The 24,264-nt window shown below is 47.9% G+C and overlaps 1 protein-coding gene across 1 annotated transcript in view; it reads left to right on the top strand.

Moving 5' to 3' along the window:
- LOC149434130 (intermembrane lipid transfer protein VPS13D-like) overlaps nt 1–24,264 on the top strand; it is a 126,731-nt gene that overhangs the window by 59,549 nt on the left and 42,918 nt on the right. Inside the window, exon 6 of the mRNA XM_089664073.1 lies at nt 1,484–1,679. Coding sequence (XP_089520199.1) covers nt 1,484–1,679 — 196 coding nt within the window. The remainder of the gene's footprint in view (nt 1–1,483; nt 1,680–24,264) is intronic.

Genomic DNA, 24,264 nt, shown 5'->3' with positions numbered 1-24,264 from the left:
TACTGCACCCCTACTACCGCTACTGCACCCCTACTACTGCTACTGCACCCCTACTACTGCTACTGCACCTTTACTACTGCTACTACCGCTACTGCACCCCTACTACCGCTACTGCACCCCTACTACTGCTACTACCACTACTGCACCCCTACTACTGCTACTGCACCCCTACTACTGCTACTACCACTACTGCACCCCTACTACCGCTACTGCACCCCTACTACTGCTACTACCACTACTGCACCCCTACTACCGCTACTGCACCCCTACTACCGCTACTGCACCCCTACTACTGCTACTGCACCCCTACTACTGCTACTACCGCTACTGCACCCCTACTACTGCTACTGCACCCCTACTACTGCTACTACCGCTACTGCACCCCTACTACCGCTACTGCACCCCTACTACCGCTACTGCACCCCTACTACCGCTACTGCACCCCTACTACTCCTACTACCGCTACTGCACCCCTACTACCGCTACTGCACCCCTACTACTGCTACTACCACTACTGCACCCCTACTACTGCTACTACCACTACTGCACCCCTACTACCGCTACTGCACCCCTACTACCGCTACTGCACCCCTACTACCGCTACTGCACCCCTACTACCGCTACTGCACCCCTACTACTGCTACTGCACCCCTACTACCGCTACTGCACCCCTACTACCGCTACTGCACCCCTACTACCGCTACTGCACCCCTACTACCGCTACTGCACCCCTACTACCGCTACTGCACCCCTACTACTGCTACTGCACCCCTACTACCGCTACTGCACCCCTACTACCGCTACTGCACCCCTACTACCGCTACTGCACCGCTACTACTGCTACTGCACCCCTACTACTGCTACTACCACTACTGCACCCCTACTACCGCTACTGCACCCCTACTACCGCTACTGCACCCCTACTACCGCTACTGCACCCTTACTACCGCTACTGCACCCCTACTACCGCTACTGCACCCCTACTACTGCTACTGCACCCCTACTACCGCTACTGCACCCCTACTACTGCTACTGCACCCCTACTACTGCTACTGCACCCCCACTACAGTGCTTTTGCACCCCTAATATGCCACTAATACATCACTACTACACCGCTACTACGGGGATCCCCTGTAGCTCCCAGGCATCTGCTGCATTCTGAGCACAGTAGTTGGACTCCTAGCACTGGCACTATTGTTTTGCTTTCCCTCCACAATACGAAGCATTCTCTGGGCTCAGAGGAAGTGGGTGATTGATGCTAGCCATCTAAGGGAGGACATTTAGTGGCAGATAAAGGTACTGCAGGGGGAATCTCTGGACTGAAGGGGAATATTTTAGTAAATGCTGTTTTTGAATTTAATTCTGAACCGGCTCTTCTTTTTTATCTTCTTGTTTTCGGCTGGAGCTCCACCTGGCCACGTCTGCAGGACCAGTTCTGGGTGGAGCCACCTGAATCCGACAATAACTGAGCGTTTCCTTTCAGGTATCATTGGTGGGCTGACCAGCGTCATCACTTCCACGGTGGAAGGCGTGAAGAATGAAGGTGGGGTCAGCGGCTTCATCTCCGGCTTAGGGAAGGGCCTGGTGGGGACGGTCACCAAACCGGTGGCCGGAGCTCTGGATTTTGCCTCGGAAACGGCTCAGGCGGTGAGGGACACGGCATCGCTCAGCGGACACAGGTCAGTAGCTGAACCTATGAGGGGAGAGTATTTCTCATCATGTGACCGGCTTTCCTACGGCCCAGTCACACTGGAAGCGAGTTGGGAAAGTCTTTGTTTAAGGTGGAACTCCAGACAGAAAATCCATAAACCTGTAATATGTAGGAGCTTCTTATCTACTTGAATCTGTCCTGAAATTACACAGCAACACTCAGACTGGGAGAGGGGCAGCCATTAAGGGCTCTTCTGCTATACTGGGCATGCTTACAGAAGGAGAGAGCAGAGGGATGACCTCATCAGTTTGCTTCTTAACCTTCGTTGGCCAATCCCAGGCTTAGGTTTGTCCCGGAGCAGGTTGTTGGATCTGGTTGTAGTCTGCAGGGAAGTCCAGTACCTGGAAGTGTCACAACTGATACATTCATATATTCTGCTTTGGAAGAAGAAAGAATACGATGGTTGATGGCATTTTATGGTCCTAGCCGGTTGGGGGGGGTGGATATATTTCTGCACAACCCGAAATGCTCCGGTTTGGATAGACTCGCCTTAACTTTCATCTTTATAATACTAGTCATTTCCAGAATTCCGTCTTCATATGAAATTCCCATCGTCTCCGGCACAGCAGTGATTGGAGGGCGATCCTCTTCAATCTCTCACTCCTCATTCTGACACGTGAAGACTAATACCTCCATACACGGGCAATTTTCTACCAATTTCTATCACAAAAATGACCAAACAGGTCAATGTACCCTTCCACCTGCAGCTGATATATGGCCAAAGGTCTACTGACACCTCACCATCACTCCTACCACTCTATGTCCTCCCAGTGACTGAGCTCAGGGGTCTCCAGTGAAGGGCCCTGGTGATCCTCCATCATACAGACATTGTAGACAATTGTCGTCTTCCATCCTTGTGGTAACAGTTTGGTGATGACCCTTTTCTGTTCCCCCATGACTGTCCCCTGTGTACAAAGCCAGCTCCATAAAGACATGGATGACCAGTTTGGTGTGGAGGAACCTGAGCATCCACTACAGAGCCCTGACCTCAACCTACTGAACACCAATTATGATCTAGGTCTTCTCATCCAACATCAGTCCTGCCCCTGGTGGCTCATGATTACAGAATTCTGACATCTTTGGAAATGGAGTCATCCAATTCCAACCAGATAATATGGCCTAATGTATGTGAACCCCCTTCAGGTGATGGAGTCTCCAGTGAGAGGCCTGGTAATCCTCCATCATACAAAGACATTGTAGACAATTGTGCTCTTCCAGCCTTGTGGTAACAGTTTGGTGAAGACCCTTTTCTGTCCCCCCATGACTGTCCCCTGTGTACAAAGCCAGCTCCATAAAGACATGGATGACCAGTTTGGTGAAGACCCTTTTCTGTCCCCCATGACTGTCCCCCGTGTACAAAGCCAGCTCCATAAAGACATGGATGACCAGTTTGGTGAAGACCCTTTTCTGTTCCCCCATGACTGTCCCCCGTGTACAAAGCCAGCTCCATAAAGACATGGATGACCAGTTTGGTGAAGACCCTTTTCTGTCCCCCCATGACTGTCCCCCGTGTACAAAGCCATCTCCATAAAGACATGGATGACCAGTTTGGTGTGGAGGAACCCCAGTGTCCTGTACAGAGCCCTGACCTCACCTCACTGAACATCTTTGGGATGAATTGGAACCCCGATGGTGAGCCGGGTCTTCTCATCCAACATCATTACCTGACCTCACAAATGGTGGCAAATTCCCAGACACATGAAGAGACTTTTATATCCGTATTTTGGGTCAAATCTGTATGTCCTTGGTTTTGAAATGGGATGTCCAAGGAGCACAGAGGTGTGATGGTCGGGTGTCTACACACTTTGGGTCACATACTATATATAGTAGGACTGATATTAGGTCACATTGATTCATCTGATTCTGTTTTTGAGATTGAAATTGGTTGGAAATTGGTGTGTGTATAAGGGGGGGGATTGGTTTAATGGATTTCCAGAGGATTACAGACAAGACCTAACTACTACCCAGGTACTTAGTGGGGGTCCATGCGCAGGGTACTTGGTGGGGGTCCATGCGCAGGGTACTTGGTGGGGGGTCCATGCGCAGGGTACTTGGTGGGGGTCCATGCGCAGGGTACTTGGTGGGGGTCCATGCGCAGGGTACTTGGTGGGGGTCCATGCGCAGGGTACTTGGTGGGGGTCCATGCGCAGGGTACTTGGTGGGGGTCCATGCGCAGGGGACTTGGTGGCTGCACGGACCTGCAGGGAGGTGGGGAATAGAGAACAACAAGTGACTCTGAGGACTCGCAGCTTCTCTACCGCAGACCCTGCAACCCCCTCCATCCATCCAATCACAGTGCTGCAACCCCCCCCCATCCAATCACAATGCTGCAACCCCCCTCCATCCAATCACAATGCTGCAACCCCCCTCCATCCAATCACGGTGCTGCAACCCCCCTCCATCCAATCACAATGCTGCAACCCCCCTCCATCCAGTCACGGTGCTGCCACCCCCATCCATCCAGTCACGGTGCTGCCACCCCCATCCATCCAATCACGGTGCCGCAACCCCCATCCATCCAATCACGGTGCCGCAACCCCCATCCATCCAATCACGGTGCCGCAACCCCCATCCATCCAATCACGGTGCTGCCACCCCCATCCATCCAATCACGGTGCTGCCACCCCCATCCATCCAATCACGGTGCTGTCACCCCCATCCATCCAATCACAGTGCTGCAACCCCCATCCATCCAATCACAGTGCTGTCACCCCCATCCATCCAATCACAGTGCTGCAACCCCCATCCATCCAATCACAGTGCTGCAACCCCCATCCATCCAATCACAATGCTGCAACCCCCATCCATCCAATCACAGTGCTGCAACCCCCATCCATCAAATCACAGTGCTGCAACCCCCATCCATCCAATCACAGTGCTGCAACCCCTCTCCATCCAATCACAATGCTGGAACCCCCATCCATCCAATCATGGTGCTGCAACCCCCATCCATCCAATCACGGTGCTGCAACCCCTCTCCATCCAATCACGGTGCTGCAACCCCCATCCATCCAATCACAATGCTGCAACCCCCATCCATCCAATCACAATGCTGCAACCCCCATCCATCCAATCACAGTGCTGCAACCCCCATCCATCCAATCACAGTGCTGCAACCCCTCTCCATCCAATCACAATGCTGGAACCCCCATCCATCCAATCACAGTGCTGCAACCCCCATCCATCCAATCACGGTGCTGCAACCCCCATCCATCCAATCACGGTGCTGCAACCCCCATCCATCCAATCACGGTGCTGCAACCCCCATCCATCCAATCACAGTGCTGCAACCCCTCTCCATCCAATCACAATGCTGCAACCCCCATCCATCCAATCACAGTGCTGCAACCCCCATCCATCCAATCACAGTGCTGCAACCCCCATCCATCCAATCACAGTGCTGCAACCCCTCTCCATCCAATCACAATGCTGGAACCCTCATCCACCCAATCACAGTGCTGCAACCCCCATCCACCCAATCCCGGTGCTGCAACCCCCATCCACCCAATCACGGTGCTGCAACCCCTCTCCACCCAATCACGGTGCTGCAACCCCAAAGCGTAGTTGATGGTTGGAATAGACGTTCAGGGAGGGATTCTCAGCAGTATTGGATGTATATATATATATTTGTTGTTACTGGGCAGGTTCGATGGATCATTTGTTCTTCTTTCTGCCGCCACTCTTCTGTGTTTCATTTGTGTATTCGCTTGTTGTGAGGGGTTGGGGGGTTCTGTAGTGTGTAGACAAGACCCCCCAGACCTAATACTTCCTAATTATATGATTGGCTCACTGCATTTCCCAGCATTTTATTGGGTATTACCCTACTGGGACTTATCATGTGACTCTAGCAGAAAGCCCCTCCCATTTAGCTTTAAGGAAGGAGGAGATAAATAGAATTTATATTGGGGGGGGGGGTCCCCAGAATGGCGGGAGGTCAGACTCCGCTATGACATCCACTACAAATCTTCGCAGTGTATGAGACTGACTTGTACATAATTGTTGAAGATCCTTTTGATGACAATATAGAGAGATTTCCATCCATCGCGGAGATAGTCCGCCTGTAAATTATCCTTTTGGTTTATGTTCAGCTGATCAAATCAACAACAAAAAGGCCACCTGAGATCCGGCCGTCACCTTAGGACAGCAGACTGAAGAAAACACTTGGTCTGCCTGAATGGCTTCCTCTGGGACTTCAGTGTGGCATTGACTTCGAACTTCGTATTGGCCGAGTCTAGACTGGAGCGCATGTGCAACTAAAAGCATCTCAGAAATACCAGAAAATAGCTCCAGTCATTTGTTGTCCAGTTTCCAGACTTATTAAATGGTTGAGTTCTGTATTTTCGGTTTGATAGCTGCTCTGGGATCCAGGTTATGAGCATAGCAGTAGCAAATCTCAAAGTTCGGACCGGCCAAGCATTGAGTCAGCCTATAATCAGCTCGCAGTTTAAAGACTCAGTCCTCCCAGAATGAAAACATTATGAAAAACATCTCCCCCAAGCTTGTGTCCTTCAGGATTTATGGAGATGATGTGAGTTCTCAACCCCTCCTGCCTAACACAAGCGTTATGAGGGGTCTGTTGAGGGGTTTGAGGAAGAGATCTACACGTCAGGTGTGAGATCTGGCCTAGGAAGCCATGAGCTATAAGACGGTCATGGGTGATGAACTCTAGAAGAGTCGGTCAAAGGGCTCAGAGAACAATTGCTTAGATCAACCTTAACACAGAGGATCCCTTGAAATCACTTTTTGGCCTTACAGATCCCCACCTAATAAATACTCTGTACAGTTCATGGCATGTTAGTGTGATGGCCACTGAGAAGAATGATGCTTACATTTGTGGGTCATTGGGAAGAATCCCCCCTCATAGATGGGTAAAAACATCATCAGTGTCAATGAAAACTTGTCAAAGAGTAAGAAATGTCTCATTGTTCTAAGAGCACCTACCAACCACTTGAGGAACCCCAAGGTTCCGTTGAACCCTGGTTGACAAGGCTGGTTTAAATCTTTTAGTATGTATATAGCGGACCTGATGTGACTTCTGTTTTCAGAAAAATGCTGAATTTATGCATTTGAAGTCTATTTGCAGATTTTCAATCTCCCTGCCCCATGTAGTAAAACAGAATACAGCCTTGAAATCCATCATTCTTCTGACCCCTAACATGACATCACTTGCACTTTCTCTTCTTGGCTCCATCGGTGGCCAGCTCTTACTGTTGCCCGGGAGGGGACTATTGAAGAAGTTGCTTTTTTCTTCCACCGGTTCAGTGAACATCTGGGACAATGTTCACTGAACCGGTGTCAGACCCCAGCCCTTCACACCAAACTCGTGACCGAAGGACTAGCCAATCTAAAACCGCGATGTCATGTGCGTAACAATGCCACACCCAGCTGCACCCTGCACAGCGAATTTCCAGCTAATGGACCACAATCGATGTACCGGCAGCCTGAGCGCGATTGTTACTGGGTCAGGTTAATTACGCAACTAACCCTTCACACTGCCACCACCTCCTTTTTGTACAGAGAAAGGAAACTCGGCGATATCAGCAATAACACTAGGATAGTTGAATAAGCGTCTGTATACCATAGTCACCGCAGACAGGTTATACAGAGGGTTAAACAAACAGTAGTGCTCTGCAACGGCAGGACTTCGTAATTTGCATTAAAGAGCTTTAGAAACAGTTCAACACTTTCAGAAAGTAAGATTTATTACTAAAAGGTCAAAAGGGTGCAATAAAATATTTACAGAAAAAGATGTAGCCAATATATATATATAAGTATACCGAGAACAATAGCACAGCAAAGGGATAACAGGAATTTAGAGGGTTAAAGTACTTGCCAGTCAGCCTTGGTGTAAGCAGCTTCAAGTTTCATAAATCAAAAGGATTTATCTCCCACGGTCAGTTTCGATGTTAAGACAGGAGACTTTTTCTTTTCTCTCTCACACACCACTCCAATCACAACAGCCGTTTTCTAGGATCTCAGCAGGGTGTCTCCTTACAGCAGAGAGCTAATTGACTCATTTGGGGAGGGGTGTTGGGGCGGAAACCCAAGCTAGAACAAAAATCCTTCATAGCTTATTATGATTCATAACTCATTCTCGGGCATTTGGCAGCCTGGGCACTAGTATATTAATACTCAGCAGCATCTGCGGAATGGTTAGAGATGAAACATGTCATATACACTTGAATTGTTCAGGAGATATACTTTCCTGCCCTCCTATATATTCCAGCTAGGGAATATAATATACCAAACGGTTTGTATTAACTTAACCAATCTGACGTTATGTCTGGTGTTTATGTAAGTCCCTCATATTCCAAGATATGAAATCATAGGGGAAAATGGATGTTGAATGTGCTGTCTAGTTTATTACTTCTCTGGAATGTCTTTGAACTCAATGAAGGGCTTGGTTTACGCTTTTACGATATCCCAGATTGTACAACTAACAGACAGCTAGGCCCCAGCTCCATTGGAGGTTCTATAGCTCGGAGCTCCCTGCTGTACTTTGCTGCCTGTGACCTCTGTCATCACTCAGCCCACATGATTGGAGGAGGCAACCTGCTTTGGGAGTGAGAAATGGTACAACATGGAAAATTCTTAACAAAATGGAGATTCGTATGCACCTCTGGGTGCACGATTGCTACAACATCCCATTTTAATTTTTTTGGAAAAGCTGGAGTTGGGCTTCAGGTGATTCTTCTCACACGCGTGATATTGTGGGTATGGAAGAGCGAGTTGGGCTCCAGGTGATTCTTCTCACACGCGTGATATTGTGGGTATGGAGGAGCGAGTTGGGCTTCAGGTGATTCTTCTCACACGCATGATATTGTGGGTATGGAGGAGCGAGTTGGGCTTCAGGTGATTCTTCTCACACGCGTGATATTGTGGGTATGAAGGAGCGAGTTGGGCTTCAGGTGATTCTTCTCACACGCGTGATATTGTGGGTATGGAGGAGCGAGTTGGGCTTCAGGTGATTCTTCTCACACGCGTGATATTGTGGGTATGGAGGAGCATGGTATCTCGTGTTATGAAGGCCTATAGTGCCTTCTTTGTCATGTATCTATGTCATTCCCCGACCGTACCCTCATAGACCGTACCCTCATAGACCGCACCCTCATAGACCGCACCCTCATAGACCGCACCTTCATAGACCGCACCCTCATAGACCGCACCCTCATGGACCGCACCCTCATGGACCGCACCCTCATGGACCGCACCCTCATGGACCGCACCCTCATGGACCGCACCCTCATGGACCGCACCCTCATGGACCGCACCCTCATGGACCGCACCCTCATGGACCGCACCCTCATGGACCGCACCCTCATGGACCGCACCCTCATGGACCGCACCCTCATGGACCGCACCCTCATGGACCGCACCCTCATGGACCGCACCCTCATAGACCGCGCCCTCATAGACCGCGCCCTCATAGACCGCGCCCTCATAGACCGCGCCCTCATAGACCGCACCCTCATAGACCGCACCCTCATAGACCGTACCCTCATAGACCGCCTTCTGAATCATAAATTAAAAGCCGAGGAAAGACTTGCTGACATGAATGTTGTTTTTAGGCATTTTAACACATCAGGTCCATATAATTCATTCCAAACCATCTCATCGCTGTGTTCAGGTTATTGTTTTAACGCTGATATTTGTTCTAGAGAAAGAGACCGTGTTCTAAAAAGTAACACATGTTTTAGATGTCAATGATGTTCTTTAAACATGACCTTGAGAAGAAAACAAACCCCATTTCAACAGCATATAAATAATCAGAGCATTCCAAAGCAGATCACTTGCTTGGAGGATTTTTTCTTCCACACATTCAGGTTGCTGAAGACATCTCCTCTTGTTATCCCTTGCTTAGCTTTCTGGCAATTGCTCTTGGCTCTAGAATAACCTTTCTCATCCTTTTTACCCAAGAGGAACCCTCTATACAATTTTCAGGTCCAAGGGAACCCCTGCTAAAAACAATTTATTGGTGGCCATTGGGAAGTATGCCCCCCTTACAGTGCTGGCCAGAATTCCACCCTCAGAAACAGATAAAAATATAATTGACGTTCTGCCGCGGGTTCTTTCAAGTGACACCAGAACTTCCCATTTGAGGTACCCTCAAATGGGAAGTCAATCAGCCACAGCTCAAGGACCCTCTAGCAACCTCTAGAGTAAACCTTCGGGTTCTAGGGCACCCTGGTTGGGAATGGCTGGTCTAGAGGGATCTTGGAACCTGTGTGATGTGACATGGCCCACTTCACCTCTCAGAGTTGTGATTCGAAAAATTCAAATGGGCCTTTTCAAAGGTTTCCAATTTTACAATTCCAGCAAATACAAGCGACAGTCCAAGTGTGGTGATCATGTCACTGCTCCCGGGGCCACCATCCCATCAGAAGGATGAACTCCTAATAGGTAAGGAACTTGGATTTTGGCCACCGTTTGTTGAGATTTTTTCCCTGTGCGGAAGGAGACATGGCCTGGATTGGCGAGCACTTGGTTTACAAGTCTTTTATGTACGGGCAGCTGGGAGTGCGAAGGCATGTTGGGTTTTTAATTTACATGAATTAAATTTTTCTGCAGATATGAAATATCCAATGGTCGGTAGAATCAGCTGCTGAACCTTTCTTTCCTGTAGATGCTCATATTATGTTCTTGAACCTTTAAACCCGTTTGAGCCATCATTCAGTCTTCACCAGTAACTGCAGCCCTGAAGAACGGGGGTGTCTTAGAACCCCTGAAACACATTGACTTGTTTCCTTCAGATATTGAGGTAAAATATTCAGGAACTCAGTCATTTGTGTGGGGCTCCTTCTGGTCAGTCTGGTAGGTCAAATAGGGATATTACAGTACAGGCCAAAGGTTGACTTGTGAGTTGTGAAGTTGTTGCTTCTCAAATCCATCCCTTGATCTATTCTATTTGCAGAGATTTCTCAGGCATGTGACCTGCAGTTTATATTGGGTTGGGTGACATGTTTCAGGTTTTCTAGTAGATATACAGTACACAGGTTAGCTGGTATGTGTCAGTCCCACTATTCCCTTTTACAGGGTGTTGGTGGGGTCAGAATTGTACACATTGAGCCAAAATCTAACTTTTTACATTCTCTACGGTCAGTTTTTATGAAGCTTTTCCAGAGGTTTGCAGGCATGCATCAGTTCACTTGTCCCACAGAAGTCAAATAATAATGTGACAGAGAACAATTTATATGTTCACATGAGGCCTGTCTGTACAGACAGATGGGTGCCAATCAATACGGGTTTATGGAAAAAATAGAATAGGGGATGAAGGCCTTAAGGGGCTTCTGTGGCCTTGAAGGTGTTGTGGTCCTCAGATGAAGGTGTGTGTGGAGCAGAGAGGAGGACTTGGGGTTGGTTGGTTAGTTATTAGGGGTGCATGTGTATAGGCAGAGGGGGGAGAGCCATCTATGGTGGGAGAGGGGAAAAAGAAGACAGAGGTGGAGGAGAAGGGGGAGAGGCAAGGGTAGTGCAGTTGTCCAGGTTTCTGGAGAGCTAGAGAAGACCTGGCTTGCAATGAGTGTTCCAATTCATCCCAATGTATGGAGCCGGCTTTGTACACAGGGGCACGGTCATGCTGGAACAGAAAAGGACAAACCACCATTGTCTCCAATGTCTTTGTATGATGGAGTATTACCAGGACCCTTCACTGGAGACACCTGACCTCCATCATTCGAGGGGTTCACATATTGTTGGCCATATCCCAGCGTATCCAGAAGTTGTCCTCTAAATATACAACTAGTCATGAATAAGATGGTGGTCAGATTATTTGTGGAGCAATCTTTCTGTAGAATGGTAATTGTATGATTATGTACACAAGGATTGGGAAGCCATAGAAGCAGGGAGACCCAGGGCATGGAATGGGTTTGGGGTGGGAAAGCTGTATAATATGTCTCTTGAGATGTCCCATTTGGATTTCGCTGGAGGCGGCCGCCAACGTTCATTTTGATGGCAAATTTAGATTTAGTCTTTTGACTGAAATGCCATTTTTTTTATTAGTCGTATTTTAATCTTCTGAATTGTTTTAGTTGAAACTAAAATGTTTTTGTTGAGGAAATGAACGCTGGGTACGGCTCCCCGGCTTCCTCCTCGATCTATTGTGAACAAATTCTTCATGTGGAACACAAGTGTGACACCAAAAGTGAAACCTCTCTCTGAATTCTCCTCGTTTTCCAAGGCTTTCCAGTGCCACGTGAAGGTAGAGGGCAATACGTCTTTGTCTCCATCCTGTTTCCGCAGCGAGCTCCGGCTGCTTTCAGGAAATCCTTCTTGTAAGGCAAGGTGTGCGAGGACACGAACTTCCTCTGAACCGTCTGAAGCAGGTGATCATAGCTGCAAATGATATGCCGCTCAGGTTCAAGCAGAGTTCAGCCAGTAACCCCACATGACGGTAAAACCTCCTCTGGAACGGCTTTTCAGAGGAAGCACATTGCCAAAATACCTGCGAGACATCTGCATGTCGGTGTTCACCGCCCAGACTGGAGACCCCAGGACCGTCCAATCACAGTCTGCGGAGTGTGACCATAGGAATGAATCATGGACAAATAATAGCAATTAGCCGGATATTGGAATGAGAGCTGGAACTGTAGCCGTGTTCTCTTTGCATGTCGGCTTCACAGTCATCCAGTTGGGTCAGCCAGAGATAGAAAAAACATCATTATGGATTGTAGAGAAAAATCATGAAATATTATTATTATTATACAGGATTTATGGCGCCAACGGTTTGCTCAGCGCTGTACATTATAGTGGGAGACAATACAGCAACAATACAGATCAATACAAGAGGGATTTGAGGGCCTGATCCTGGGAGCTTACAATCTAAGAGGGAGGGCCTGATCCTGGGAGCTTACAATCTAGGAAGGAGGGGCTGATCCTGGGAGCTTACAATCTAAGAGGGAGGGGACTGATCCTGGGAGCTTACAATCTAGGAGGGAGGGGCTGATCCTGGGAGCTTACAATCTAAGAGGGAGGGGCTGATCCTGGGAGCTTACAATCTAGGAGGGAGGGGCTGATCCTGGGAGCTTACAATCTAGGAGGGAGGGGCTGATCCTGGGAGCTTACAATCTAGGAGGGCGGGGTGAGTGGTACAGTAGGTAGTAACTGTGGGGGATGGAGTGGTTGGAAGAGTAGAGGATTCCAGAATTAGAAGACGGCGGGATAGGCTTCCCTGAAGAGGTGGGTTTTCAGTGATCGCCTAAAGGCAAGTAGAGTAGGTGAGAGTCTGATAGATTGGGGTAGGGAGTTCCAGAGGATGGGTGACTCCCTGGAGAAGTCTTGGAGACGAGCATGGGAGGAGGAGATGAGGGAGCTAGAGAGTAGGAGGTTTTGCTTGGAGCGGAGTGTACGGTTCGGGTGATATTTAGCGATAAGATCAGTTATGTAATTTGGGGCGGTGTTGTGGATGGCTTTATATGTCAGTGTTAGTGTTCTGAATTTTATCTGTTGGGCAACTGGGAGCCAGTGGAGGGATTGGCAGAGAGGGGTGGAGGACACTGAATGGAGGCCAGGGGAGGGATTGGCAGAGAGGGGTGGAGGGCACTGAATGGAGGCCAGTGGAGGGATTGGCAGAGAGGGGTGGAGGACACTGAATGGAGGCCAGTAGAGGGATTGGCAGAGAGGGGTGGAGGGCACTGAATGGAGGCCAGTGAAGGGATTGGCAGAGGGGGGAGGAGGACACTGAGTGGAGGGATTGGCAGAGAGGGGTGGAGGGCACTGAATGGAGGCCAGTGGAGGGATTGGCAGAGAGGGGTGGAGGGCACTGAATGGAGGCCAGTGGAGGGATTGACAGAGAGGGGTGGAGGACACTGAATGGAGGCCAGTGGAGGCATTGGCAGAGAGGGGTGGAGGGCACTGAATGGAGGCCAGTGGAGGGATTGGCAGAGAAGGATGGAGGACACTGAATGGAGGCACAATGGCAGCTGAAGGTATCCAGTGCTCCCCTCACCAGTTCACCAACAGTATGAACAAATGGCACCCACCACCCCAAGCTATTACTGGCCTTTGCAGCAAGGAGCACATGGAAGGGCAATTCATGACAAAAAAACAAGGAAAGAAATCCCAGCTCACTTACCAGGCAGCCTCCACAACCATTTACAGTAGAAGCAAGGGGTTTAGTGTTCACACATTTGAAAATAGACGCGTAAGCTGCAGCGGCCACGTCACGGCACCCCAGTGTACTGCAGTCCTAACTCAATAAATGTTGAGAGGCTCCAAAGTTGGAGCACCTATATAATAAGGGATAGATTGAGGGCAGGTATGCCTGGAGGGAGCCCACCCCTCCTTATAGGTATAGAGACACACTAGACACCCACCAATGGCAGCAAAGGTATTGACCAACAGTTCAAACAAGTGGCAACCACCCCAACCTACAACTGGCCTTCGCAGAAAGGAGCACATGGAAGGGCAACGCATGTCAACAAACAACAAAGAACAATTCCCAGCTCACTCACAGCCAACCTGCAACAAACCATCTGGGCACAAAGAAAGGTGTTCAATAAGTCTGGGATTCCATTCAAGGGCAGACCTCAAGATTTGAAGGGCTTTTGAACCAAATTAGTTGACTGATTGTGACATCAAACGTTCTGATGATAGATATGATATTTCAAAATGTTTATACAAATATTCAGACTAAATTCTAGTTGTTTATGGCCGGTACAGGGCTGTCTGATGCCTCCCAGTATGAACCGAAGTTAGTGACGTCTTCTGAAGACGTTCGATCATTGACTGCTGCAGCCATGTTCCCCCAGTGGGCGCTTTAACTGTGAATATGTTTGTGGGAAGAGCAAGGGCCGGGATGTGGCTGCTCCCCATAAAAGCTGAAGAATAAAAGAAATCTACAAATTCACACCATGATTTAGTTATTATTTATTTTTTACGGAGATGAGGGTAAAGCCGGCCATACATGTATCCAAATTGGGCCAGTTCACCAAGGACATGACTGGGCAGGCTGGTTGTACTGAACTATTGATGGACATCTGTACAACCAACGTGTCCACTCGATCAGTGCTATAGCTGGCAGTGCTGATCAGTGTATTCTGATGGTGGGAAGTCTCAGCTGGAAGGATTCCCCCATCCACATAGAGTGTATGGATGGGGAAATTGGGTCATTTTTTCATTCAGCCCGCTGGTTGATCAAGAAAAATGGCTGATGTATGGGCTGCCTTATCCTGCGGCCTTCAAGTGACTGGATACTAGCAGCAAAGCTGTTAGGTAGGACGCGCCCTACTCCCATCAAGCTCTAGTTTTTTTTCTTTGGTCATTGGAGATTGGATGTCTTCTCTCTTCATTTCTACAGACTTCGACTTCTATAAAGGTCTTTCATTTGCTGCAGAGCCAAGGAGCTCATTTATGCAGTTTTTGGGATCAGCTGACCCATAGCCTTGGAATTCCTATCAGAACCCTCATCATGCTGAAGATGTGAAGATGGACTATAATGTGACCCTACGGCACTGAGCTTTGTGTGGGCCAGCCACAGGTTCAGGGCTGCAGTACACTCACTGGTGGAACCCTGTTCCTGAAGACCTCTTATGGAATATACCCACCGGAGGGGGCTTACATTGTCTGGTTGGGACATGTTCCCCTGAACCCTGCCTGGCACTGTCCAGCTTGTCTGCATTGTGGGGATCACAGGGCATCTTCTGGACAACCGCTGTAGTTTGTGAGTACTCCTTGCTGGGCCTGCACGTTGGGCAGCATGGTGGAACATAGATGCAGCTGGAGCGGTCCTGTGTGATCTCTTGGCTCCAGATCCACTATCAGCTCTGTGACAGTTTGCAGTGTCCTCGCCCCAAGGGTCTAACGCCCACAGATTTTCCCTGCCAGCCAGCATGCTCCTTGAAGTCTTCCCCAACTTCCCCAAGCCTGACCTCTTCTCTTGCATTATCCAGAGAGGAATGTTCTGCAACCATGTCAGATCACCTCCAAGATAGCTGACTGAGAATACAGGGGTGCAAGCGTGCTTCTTCATATGACTGAGAATACAGGGGTGCCAAGCATGCTTCTTCATATGACTGAGAATACAGGGGTGCAAGCATGCTTCTTCATATGACTGAGAATACAGGGGTGCAAGCGTGCTTCTTCATATGACTGAGAATACAGGGGGCCAAGCATGCTTCTTCATATGACTGAGAATACAGGGGTGCAAGCGTGCTTCTTCATATGACTGAGAATACAGGGGTGCAAGCATGCTTCTTCATATGACTGAGAATACAGGGGTGCAAGCGTGCTTCTTCATATGACTGAGAATACAGGGGTGCAAGCATGCTTCTTCATATGACTGAGAATACAGGGGTGCAAGCATGCTTCTTCATATGACTGAGGATACAGGGGTGCAAGCATGCTTCTTCATATGACTGAGAATACAGGGGTGCAAGCGTGCTTCTTCATATGACTGAGAATACAGGGGTGCAAGCATGCTTCTTCATATGACTGAGAATACAGGGGTGCAAGCGTGCTTCTTCATATGACTGAGAATACAGGGGTGCAAGCGTGCTTCTTCATATGACTGAGAATACAGGGGTGCCAAGCATGCTTCTTCATATGACTGAGAATACAGGGGTGCAAGCGTGCTTCTTCATATGACTGAGAATACAGGGGGCCAAGCATGCTTCTTCATATGACTGAGAATACAGGGGGGCCAAGCGTGCTTCTTCATATGACTGAGAATACAGGGGTGCAAGCGTGCTTCTTCATATGACTGAGAATACAGGGGTGCAAGCGTGCTTCTTCATATGACTGAGAATACAGGGGGGCCAAGCGTGCTTCTTCATATGACTGAGAATACAGGGGGGCCAAGCGTGCTTCTTCATATGACTGAGAATACAGGGGTGCAAGCGTGCTTCTTCATATGACTGAGAATACAGGGGTGCAAGCATGCTTCTTCATATGACTGAGAATACAGGGGGGCCAAGCGTGCTTCTTCATATGACTGAGAATACAGGGGGGCCAAGCGTGCTTCTTCATATGACTGAGAATACAGGGGTGCAAGCGTGCTTCTTCATATGACTGAGAATACAGGGGTGCAAGCGTGCTTCTTCATATGACTGAGAATACAGGGGTGCAAGCATGCTTCTTCATATGACTGAGAATACAGGGGTGCAAGCGTGCTTCTTCTTATGACTGAGAATACAGGGGTGCAAGCGTGCTTCTTCATATGACTGAGAATACAGGGGGCCAAGCATGCTTCTTCATATGACTGAGAATACAGGGGGGCCAAGCGTGCTTCTTCATATGACTGAGAATACAGGGGTGCAAGCGTGCTTCTTCATATGACTGAGAATACAGGGAGCCAAGCGTGCTTCTTCATATGACTGAGAATACAGGGGGCCAAGCATGCTTCTTCATATGACTGAGAATACAGGGGGGCCAAGCGTGCTTCTTCATATGACTGAGAATACAGGGGGGCCAAGCATGCTTCTTCATATGACTGAGAATACAGGGGTGCAAGCGTGCTTCTTCATATGACTGAGAATACAGGGGTGCAAGCGTGCTTCTTCATATGACTGAGAATACAGGGGTGCAAGCATGTTTCTTCATATGACTGAGAATACAGGGGGCCAAGCATGCTTCTTCATATGACTGAGAATACAGGGGTGCAAGCATGCTTCTTCATATGACTGAGAATACAGGGGTGCAAGCATGCTTCTTCATATGACTGAGAATACAGGGGTGCAAGCATGCTTCTTCATATGACTGAGAATACAGGGGTGCAAGCATGTTTCTTCATATGACTGAGAATACAGGGGTGCAAGCGTGCTTCTTCATATGACTGAGAATACAGGGGTGCAAGCATGCTTCTTCATATGACTGAGAATGCAGGGAGCCAAGCGTGCTTCTTCATATGACTGAGAATACAGGGGTGCAAGCATGCTTCTTCATATGACTGAGAATACAGGGGTGCAAGCATGCTTCTTCATATGACTGAGAATACAGGGGTGCAAGTGTGCTTCTTCATATGACTGAGAATACAGGGGGGCCAAGCATGCTTCTTCATATGACTGAGAATACAGGGGTGCAAGCATGCTTCTTCATATGACTGAGAATACAGGGGTGCAAGCATGCTTCTTCATATGACTGAGAATACAGGGGTGCAAGCGTGCTTCTTCATATGACTGAGAATACAGGGGTGCAAGCGTGCTTCTTCATATGACTGAGAATACAGGGGTGCAAGCGTGCTTCTTCATATGACTGAGAATACAGGGGGGCCAAGCATGCTTCTTCATATGACTGAGAATACAGGGGTGCAAGCATGCTTCTTCATATGACTGAGAATACAGGGGTGCAAGCGTGCTTCTTCATATGACTGAGAATACAGGGGTGCAAGCATGCTTCTTCATTGGATTCAGTCTCTCTCGGATTGGCCTGCAGCGGTCTCGGTATACCCAGCTGAGGAAGAGGAGAAATGTAACCCGGCCTGTTTTTAGATGAGTCTACGCCTGAGGGGCCCCAGTCTGCTGACATTACACCTAGGCTTAAGGATACCATTTCAGTCCGTATTGACACAGCGCATACCTGTCCAGAGCTGGAGCAGCCTGTGAGTAATTGTCTAAGCTCACCAGTCTGGGTTCCTCAGAAGTGCTCAACCTGTCAAAACCTTCCAAGTGCACTCACTACTAAAACCTGTTTTGTATGAGGACTGCCCAAATCTGGACAAGTTATTTGCTCCTCCCAAGCATTTTGTTTAGCAGGACCCTATTGAGGACCCCATTGAGGACCCAGCTGTGGACCCAGCCATTTCCTGTCCTAACAAGGTTCTGACCATTTCTGTTGAGGACACTCAGCGGCTTAACTATCCTGTAGATAAGACTGAGGTCTTATGTTCCCTAGCAGGCCCCACCCTGCAACTGAAAATAAGGCCATTATGTCCATCTCTCTATCAGACCATGGGGTATGGTCCAAGGATATGTCTAGGGATCCAATTTCCATCTTTACTGATCCTTCTGTTCTCCAGCAATTAGAATTGTTGTCTGTGGCCCTGCAGTACTGTGTTGATGGGTTTGCAGATCTCACATGTCAGATATCTATAATGAGTCTTCTATCCGTACCCCGTTGACTCAAATGCTGGTCTGCCAAACATCAATGCAAAATGCTTATTGCGTATGCCTTTTGGTGATGAGAGCTTTTTTTGCACCACTCTAAGGGTCTCATGAGGGGAAGGAGGGGAGCACCCTTTAACTTCAGAAAAAGAAAATCTGAGGCTCAGCTGGGAAAACCTTCTACTTCTAAAGCTAAGAAGAGTTCCCTTCTGTTCTCCCAGTTATCTAGACCAAAGTCCGAGCCTTGGACTCCAAAAGACTCCTAACCTGTGAGAAGGTCCTCCTTGCAGTGAGGGGATGCCCCCACTTCTCAAAATGAGGGGACATCTGTTGACATTTGCAACCGCTTGGTCCAAAAGCACCTGATGCCTGGGTGAAGGACGTAGTATCCAGTGTTTCAAGATAGAATTTCAAGCTCTACCTCTGTCCTGCTTCTTGTCAAATCGTCGAGCTTCCAACATCCCTGCATGAACTAACAAATGTTCACGCTGCTTGACACAAATCCTCTCTCGGAGAATCATTGTGTTTGTTCCTGGCACAGCAAAGCAAAGTTTCATGGTGTCTGCTCAAACCTGTTTACTGTTCCCAAAGCAAAAGGGGGCGTTCTTATCCTGGGCTTAAAGGTTCTCAATGTCTTCACTGAAAAGCAAAAAATTTGCATGGAATCTATCAGATAAGTCATTGCTTCCTTTCTTCCAGGGGACCTTCTGGCCTCTGTGGATATCAAGGATGCTTACTTGCATATTCTCATCTTTCCAGTGCATCATTGCTACTTGCCCTTTGCGATTGGTGGGAACACAAAACTACAAATTTTTTGACCTTCCTTTCTATCTCACCACTTCACATTGGGTTTTCACCATGATGCTAGCTCCCATACTTTCTCTGCTTTTCGTGATACCTGGGCAACCTTGTTCTGAGGGAACAGTAGGCAAAAGCCTTGTCTGTCAATGTCCATCAATCTGTTCAGACTCTGCAAAGATTTTGTTGGGTCCTGAACCTTTAGAAATTAGCACTTATTGCTTGGAGTATCTAGGTCTCATACCAGGTACAGCTCAGCCCAGGGTTTTTCTCCCCCCCCCCCCCCCATGTCCTCTCTGCACCCAATTTCAGACATGGGGGTTCTGGACTTGATGCTAGCCCCTGTCACGGCAATTCTGTATGTCCAGTCTCAGCCCAGACTGTTGCAACTTAACTTTCTGACTGAAACAAGCAGGCATAGCCTATGGACATTCATCTGCATCTCAACTCCAGGACCAGGTTATCACGAATCCAGCCCTGGAGTTAGGGAAATCCTTCCTTCTGATGGCGTGGATGGACACCAGCCTAAACGGCAGAGAGGGGGGGGTATTATTCTCAACAAAGTGGAGGTATTCTTTAGATGCATTGGCTGGTATTTATTGGGTGCTATAGAAGAATTTACATCTAGAAATGTGATGCAGCCTCTAGAGGTGTGGTTGTTTGATGATGTTGAGGCCTTGGTTGTTGTTTGATGATGTTGAGGCCTTGGTTGTTGTTTGATGATGTTGAGGCCTTGGTTGTTGTTTGACGATGTTGAGGCCTTGGTTGTTGTTTGATGATGTTGAGGCCTTGGTTGTTGTTTGACGATGTTGAGGCCTTGGTTGTTGTTTGATGATGTTGAGGCCTTGGTTGTTGTTTGACGATGTTGAGGCCTTGGTTGTTGTTTGACGATGTTGAGGCCTTGGTTGTTGTTTGACGATGTTGAGGCCTTGGTTGTTGTTTGACGATGTTGAGGCCTTGGTTGTTGTTTGACGATGTTGAGGCCTTGGTTGTTGTTTGACGATGTTGAGGCCTTGGTTGTTGTTTGACGATGTTGAGGCCTTGGTTGTTGTTTGACGATGTTGAGGCCTTGGTTGTTGTTTGACGATGTTGAGGCCTTGGTTGTTGTTTGACGATGTTGAGGCCTTGGTTGTTGTTTGATGATGTTGAGGCCTTGGTTGTTGTTTGATGATGTTGAGGCCTTGGTTGTTGTTTGATGATGTTGAGGCCTTGGTTGTTGTTTGATGATGTTGAGGCCTCTCCTGCGTCATGACTAATTTAGGATACGGTATATCACGGTTTTCTCTGTTTGATGAGATTAATACTGTCAGCTGGTGATTTGTATTCTAATCGTCTGTGGAATGTGACTCACCTTAATTCTTCCATCGGCTCAGAAACTGTAACACAGGTTGTCCAGAAAATCACTACAAATAGAAATGAAAGTGTTGAGTCTCCCATGCAGTGCGGGGTCGTCCCGTCTCCTGCACAAGGTGCGTCTGGTATGACACCGGTTCCCTTCCGTTCTTCACCCCCATATACCCGACCACTGGGGGCTTCCCCTTCATTTTTTTGTGAGATCTGTACTAGACGGTCAGAGCTGGTGCAGGAATCCATTACCATCCGGGCTTTCTAAAATGGCTTTAGATAATCGTCACTTTGGAAAATATACAACCCTCTTCAGGGATCTGTTTTCACTTGATTAGCTTCCAATAACAAATTGGACCCCAGTCCATCCTATGTATGAGTGTATGGCACTACCGGTTTCCATATCCCTGTACGTTTTGTTCCCAGATAACACATCTAAACGTTTTTTGAATTTATCAACACTACCTGCTGCAACTCCAACTATGGAAGGGAGTTCCATATCCTTATTGCTCTAAAGCCAGCCATAGGTGGTGCATTTTTCTTTCCTGCAACCATGTGTTGGAGGAAAGAAAATCACTTGATTCCCCCATCAACACAGTCAGTATTGATGGGGGAATCTCTCCATCTGAGCTATTGGGTTCTCCTGTTAGGGGGAAGCATCCGTACCCGAGGACCTCCATCCCCTCGTACCCGAGGTCCTCCACCCCCTCGTACCCGAGGTCCTCCATCCCCCATAACTGATCTCCTCCATCCCCCTTATTACTTTTGTTGCCCTTCTCTGGACTCTCTCCAGTTCCAGCACATCCTTCCTGAGGAAGGATGGACCACATACTCCAGATGTTTTACAGACGTTTACTGAGAAGTTAACCAAGGTAACATCATTGACAGTGACATATATCACACTGACATGGACAGATACAGATGGTCAGCATTATACAGAAGTAGCAATAATGTAATGACAAGTTGTAAAGATTTAGGAAATGTTAAGAGAAGGTCCCCATCATAGAGTCCACTATATGATCTTCTAGGTAGATGGAGGGATCCGGAGTCCTGTTAAGATAAGGTCCCCATCATAGAGTCCACTATATGATCTTCTAGGTAGATGGAGGGATCCGGAGTCCTGTTAAGATAAGGTCCCCATCGTAGAGTCCACTATATGATCTTCTAGGTAGATGGAGGGATCCGGAGTCCTGTTAAGATAAGGTCCCCATCGTAGAGTCCACTATATGATCTTCTAGGTAGATGGAGGGATCCGGAGTCCTGTTAGGATAAGGTCCCCATCGTAGAGTCCACTATATGATCTTCTAGGTAGATGGAGGGATCTGGAGTCCTGTTAAGATAAGGTCCCCATCGTAGAGTCCACTATATGATCTTCTAGGTAGATGGAGGGATCCGGAGTCCTGTTAAGATAAGGTCCCCATCGTAGAGTCCACTATATGATCTTCTAGGTAGATGGAGGGATCCGGAGTCCTGTTAAGATAAGGTCCCCATCGTAGAGTCCACTATATGATCTTCTAGGTAGATGGAGGGATCCGGAGTCCTGGTTGTCTTACAAGTGCAGCTAACGGGTATTGATAAAAAAAAAAATCAAGGATGATTTATAAAATGTGTGGTGAGAAGAATATAGTTCGAAGAGGTGGATGTTGAGACTTCATAAAAAAGGAGAAAGTGGGGAGTAAGGGTGCAAGAGGCACAGGGGTGGAGGGAAGGGGTCCCAGGGGGTCAGCGCTCTGTAAAGCTAAATGGACAATACAGAGTCCTCAAGTTGTGACGATTGGGAACAGAATATCCAAGATTGCCAAATGAGAAGAAATTTTGTGTGGGAATTTTCTGATTTTGTTCATCCTGTAGAATGAATATAATTGAACAGATTCATCCGTCCACGCCATATATCACAAAGGATGAATCTTCGACTCTTGTGTTCTGACAACTGCCACCGGCCTCTTTTAGAATATCCGAGTGGCTGCATGTGATTGGATGATGCAGCTGTTGTTCCGCTGACGATTTTCTCCCTGGCACCTTTGATTTTTCAGTGGAAGGATGTGGGTACCAATGGCCACCCACAAAGCTGAATGTGATCAGCGTACGCCAATCAGAGGAAGTGCCTTTAGATTTGTGTATAGAAATACGGCAAACCAAACAATAAAATGTGGGAAAACCACTTTTAAGTGTAAAGACTAATTTGGGGAATGGTTAGACCTTCTGCCAAGTATTTTGCGATCTGCGTCCCTGCTGAGAGGATTCACCCTCCATTTGTCCTGGTGACCATTGTTACCAAGACAGAAAGTAAGAGGAAATATGAAATTTGTGGGGAAATCTTCCAATGGAAAAGATGTTGTTGTGACAACTCTCTAAGATGGGAAATCCTCTCTTTTCCGGTGGTTTCCTCTCCTCTGTTACATCTCCAAGACAGAAGGTGATGGGAAAGCTCCATAGCAGGATACATAGAACAAAAAAAAAAACACCCGATAGGGGTTCTAATCCTTCCCTACTCTAAAAAAAAAAAATGTTTTGTCTCTACATACACTCTCAGAAAATAGGCAGCGCTATCTGTTGTGATGATTTTATGAGTGAAACCACCGCGTGGCATCGTAATACGAGAGCAGCGAACTGATCTCTTATAGCTCAGAATTGGCCCAGAGCCTGTCTGCAATGTAGACACAGAACATTATATAATTGTCGGTGGAAATCTTACGTTCTCCCTGTAATCATATACTATACATTTCTCTTTGTATACGTCAATGAAAGGGATTTTGTTTCATAAATAAAGCCACTGTACTTTTACTTTTTATTCTACATTTGTGAACCACACCTAATGGTTGCTGAAATTCGAGGAGATAGGCAAGACTTCTAAAGGTGCTGAATGTCCATACCCAATGTGTGATCTCTCCAAACATCTAGTGTCCTCTGGGGGATCTTCCTAACCTTCCTCTACTGTCTTCAGTATAATCTTCCCGACCTTCCTCTACTGTCCTCAGTATAATCTTCCCGACCGTCCTCAGCGTAATCTTCCTGTCCTTCCTTCAGTGTCCTCGGTGTGATCTTCCCGACCTTCCTCTAGTGTCCTCGGTGTGATCTTCCCAACCTTCCTCTAGTGTCCTCAGTGTGATCTTCCCGACCTTCCTCTAGTGTCCTCGGTGTGATCTTCCCGACCTTCCTCTAGTGACCTCGGTGTGATCTTCCCGACCTTCCTCTAGTGTCCTCGGTGTGATCTTTCCGACCTTCCTCTAGTGTCCTCGGTGTGATCTTCCCGACCTTCCTCTAGTGTCCATGGTGCGATCTTCCCTACCTTTCTCTAGTTGTCTCAGTATGATCTTCCCGACCTTCCTCTAGTGTCCTCGGTGTGATCTTCCCGACCTTCCTCTAGTGTCCTCGGTG

This window comes from Staurois parvus, unplaced genomic scaffold (genome assembly GCF_062004578.1).
Source record: "Staurois parvus isolate SC_StPar_1 unplaced genomic scaffold, SC_StPar_1.0 ptg001825l, whole genome shotgun sequence".
In the NCBI taxonomy this organism is placed as follows: Eukaryota; Metazoa; Chordata; class Amphibia; order Anura; family Ranidae; genus Staurois; species Staurois parvus.
Note: the sequence above shows the minus strand (reverse complement) of the source record. Positions and strands in the feature narration are given on the sequence as shown.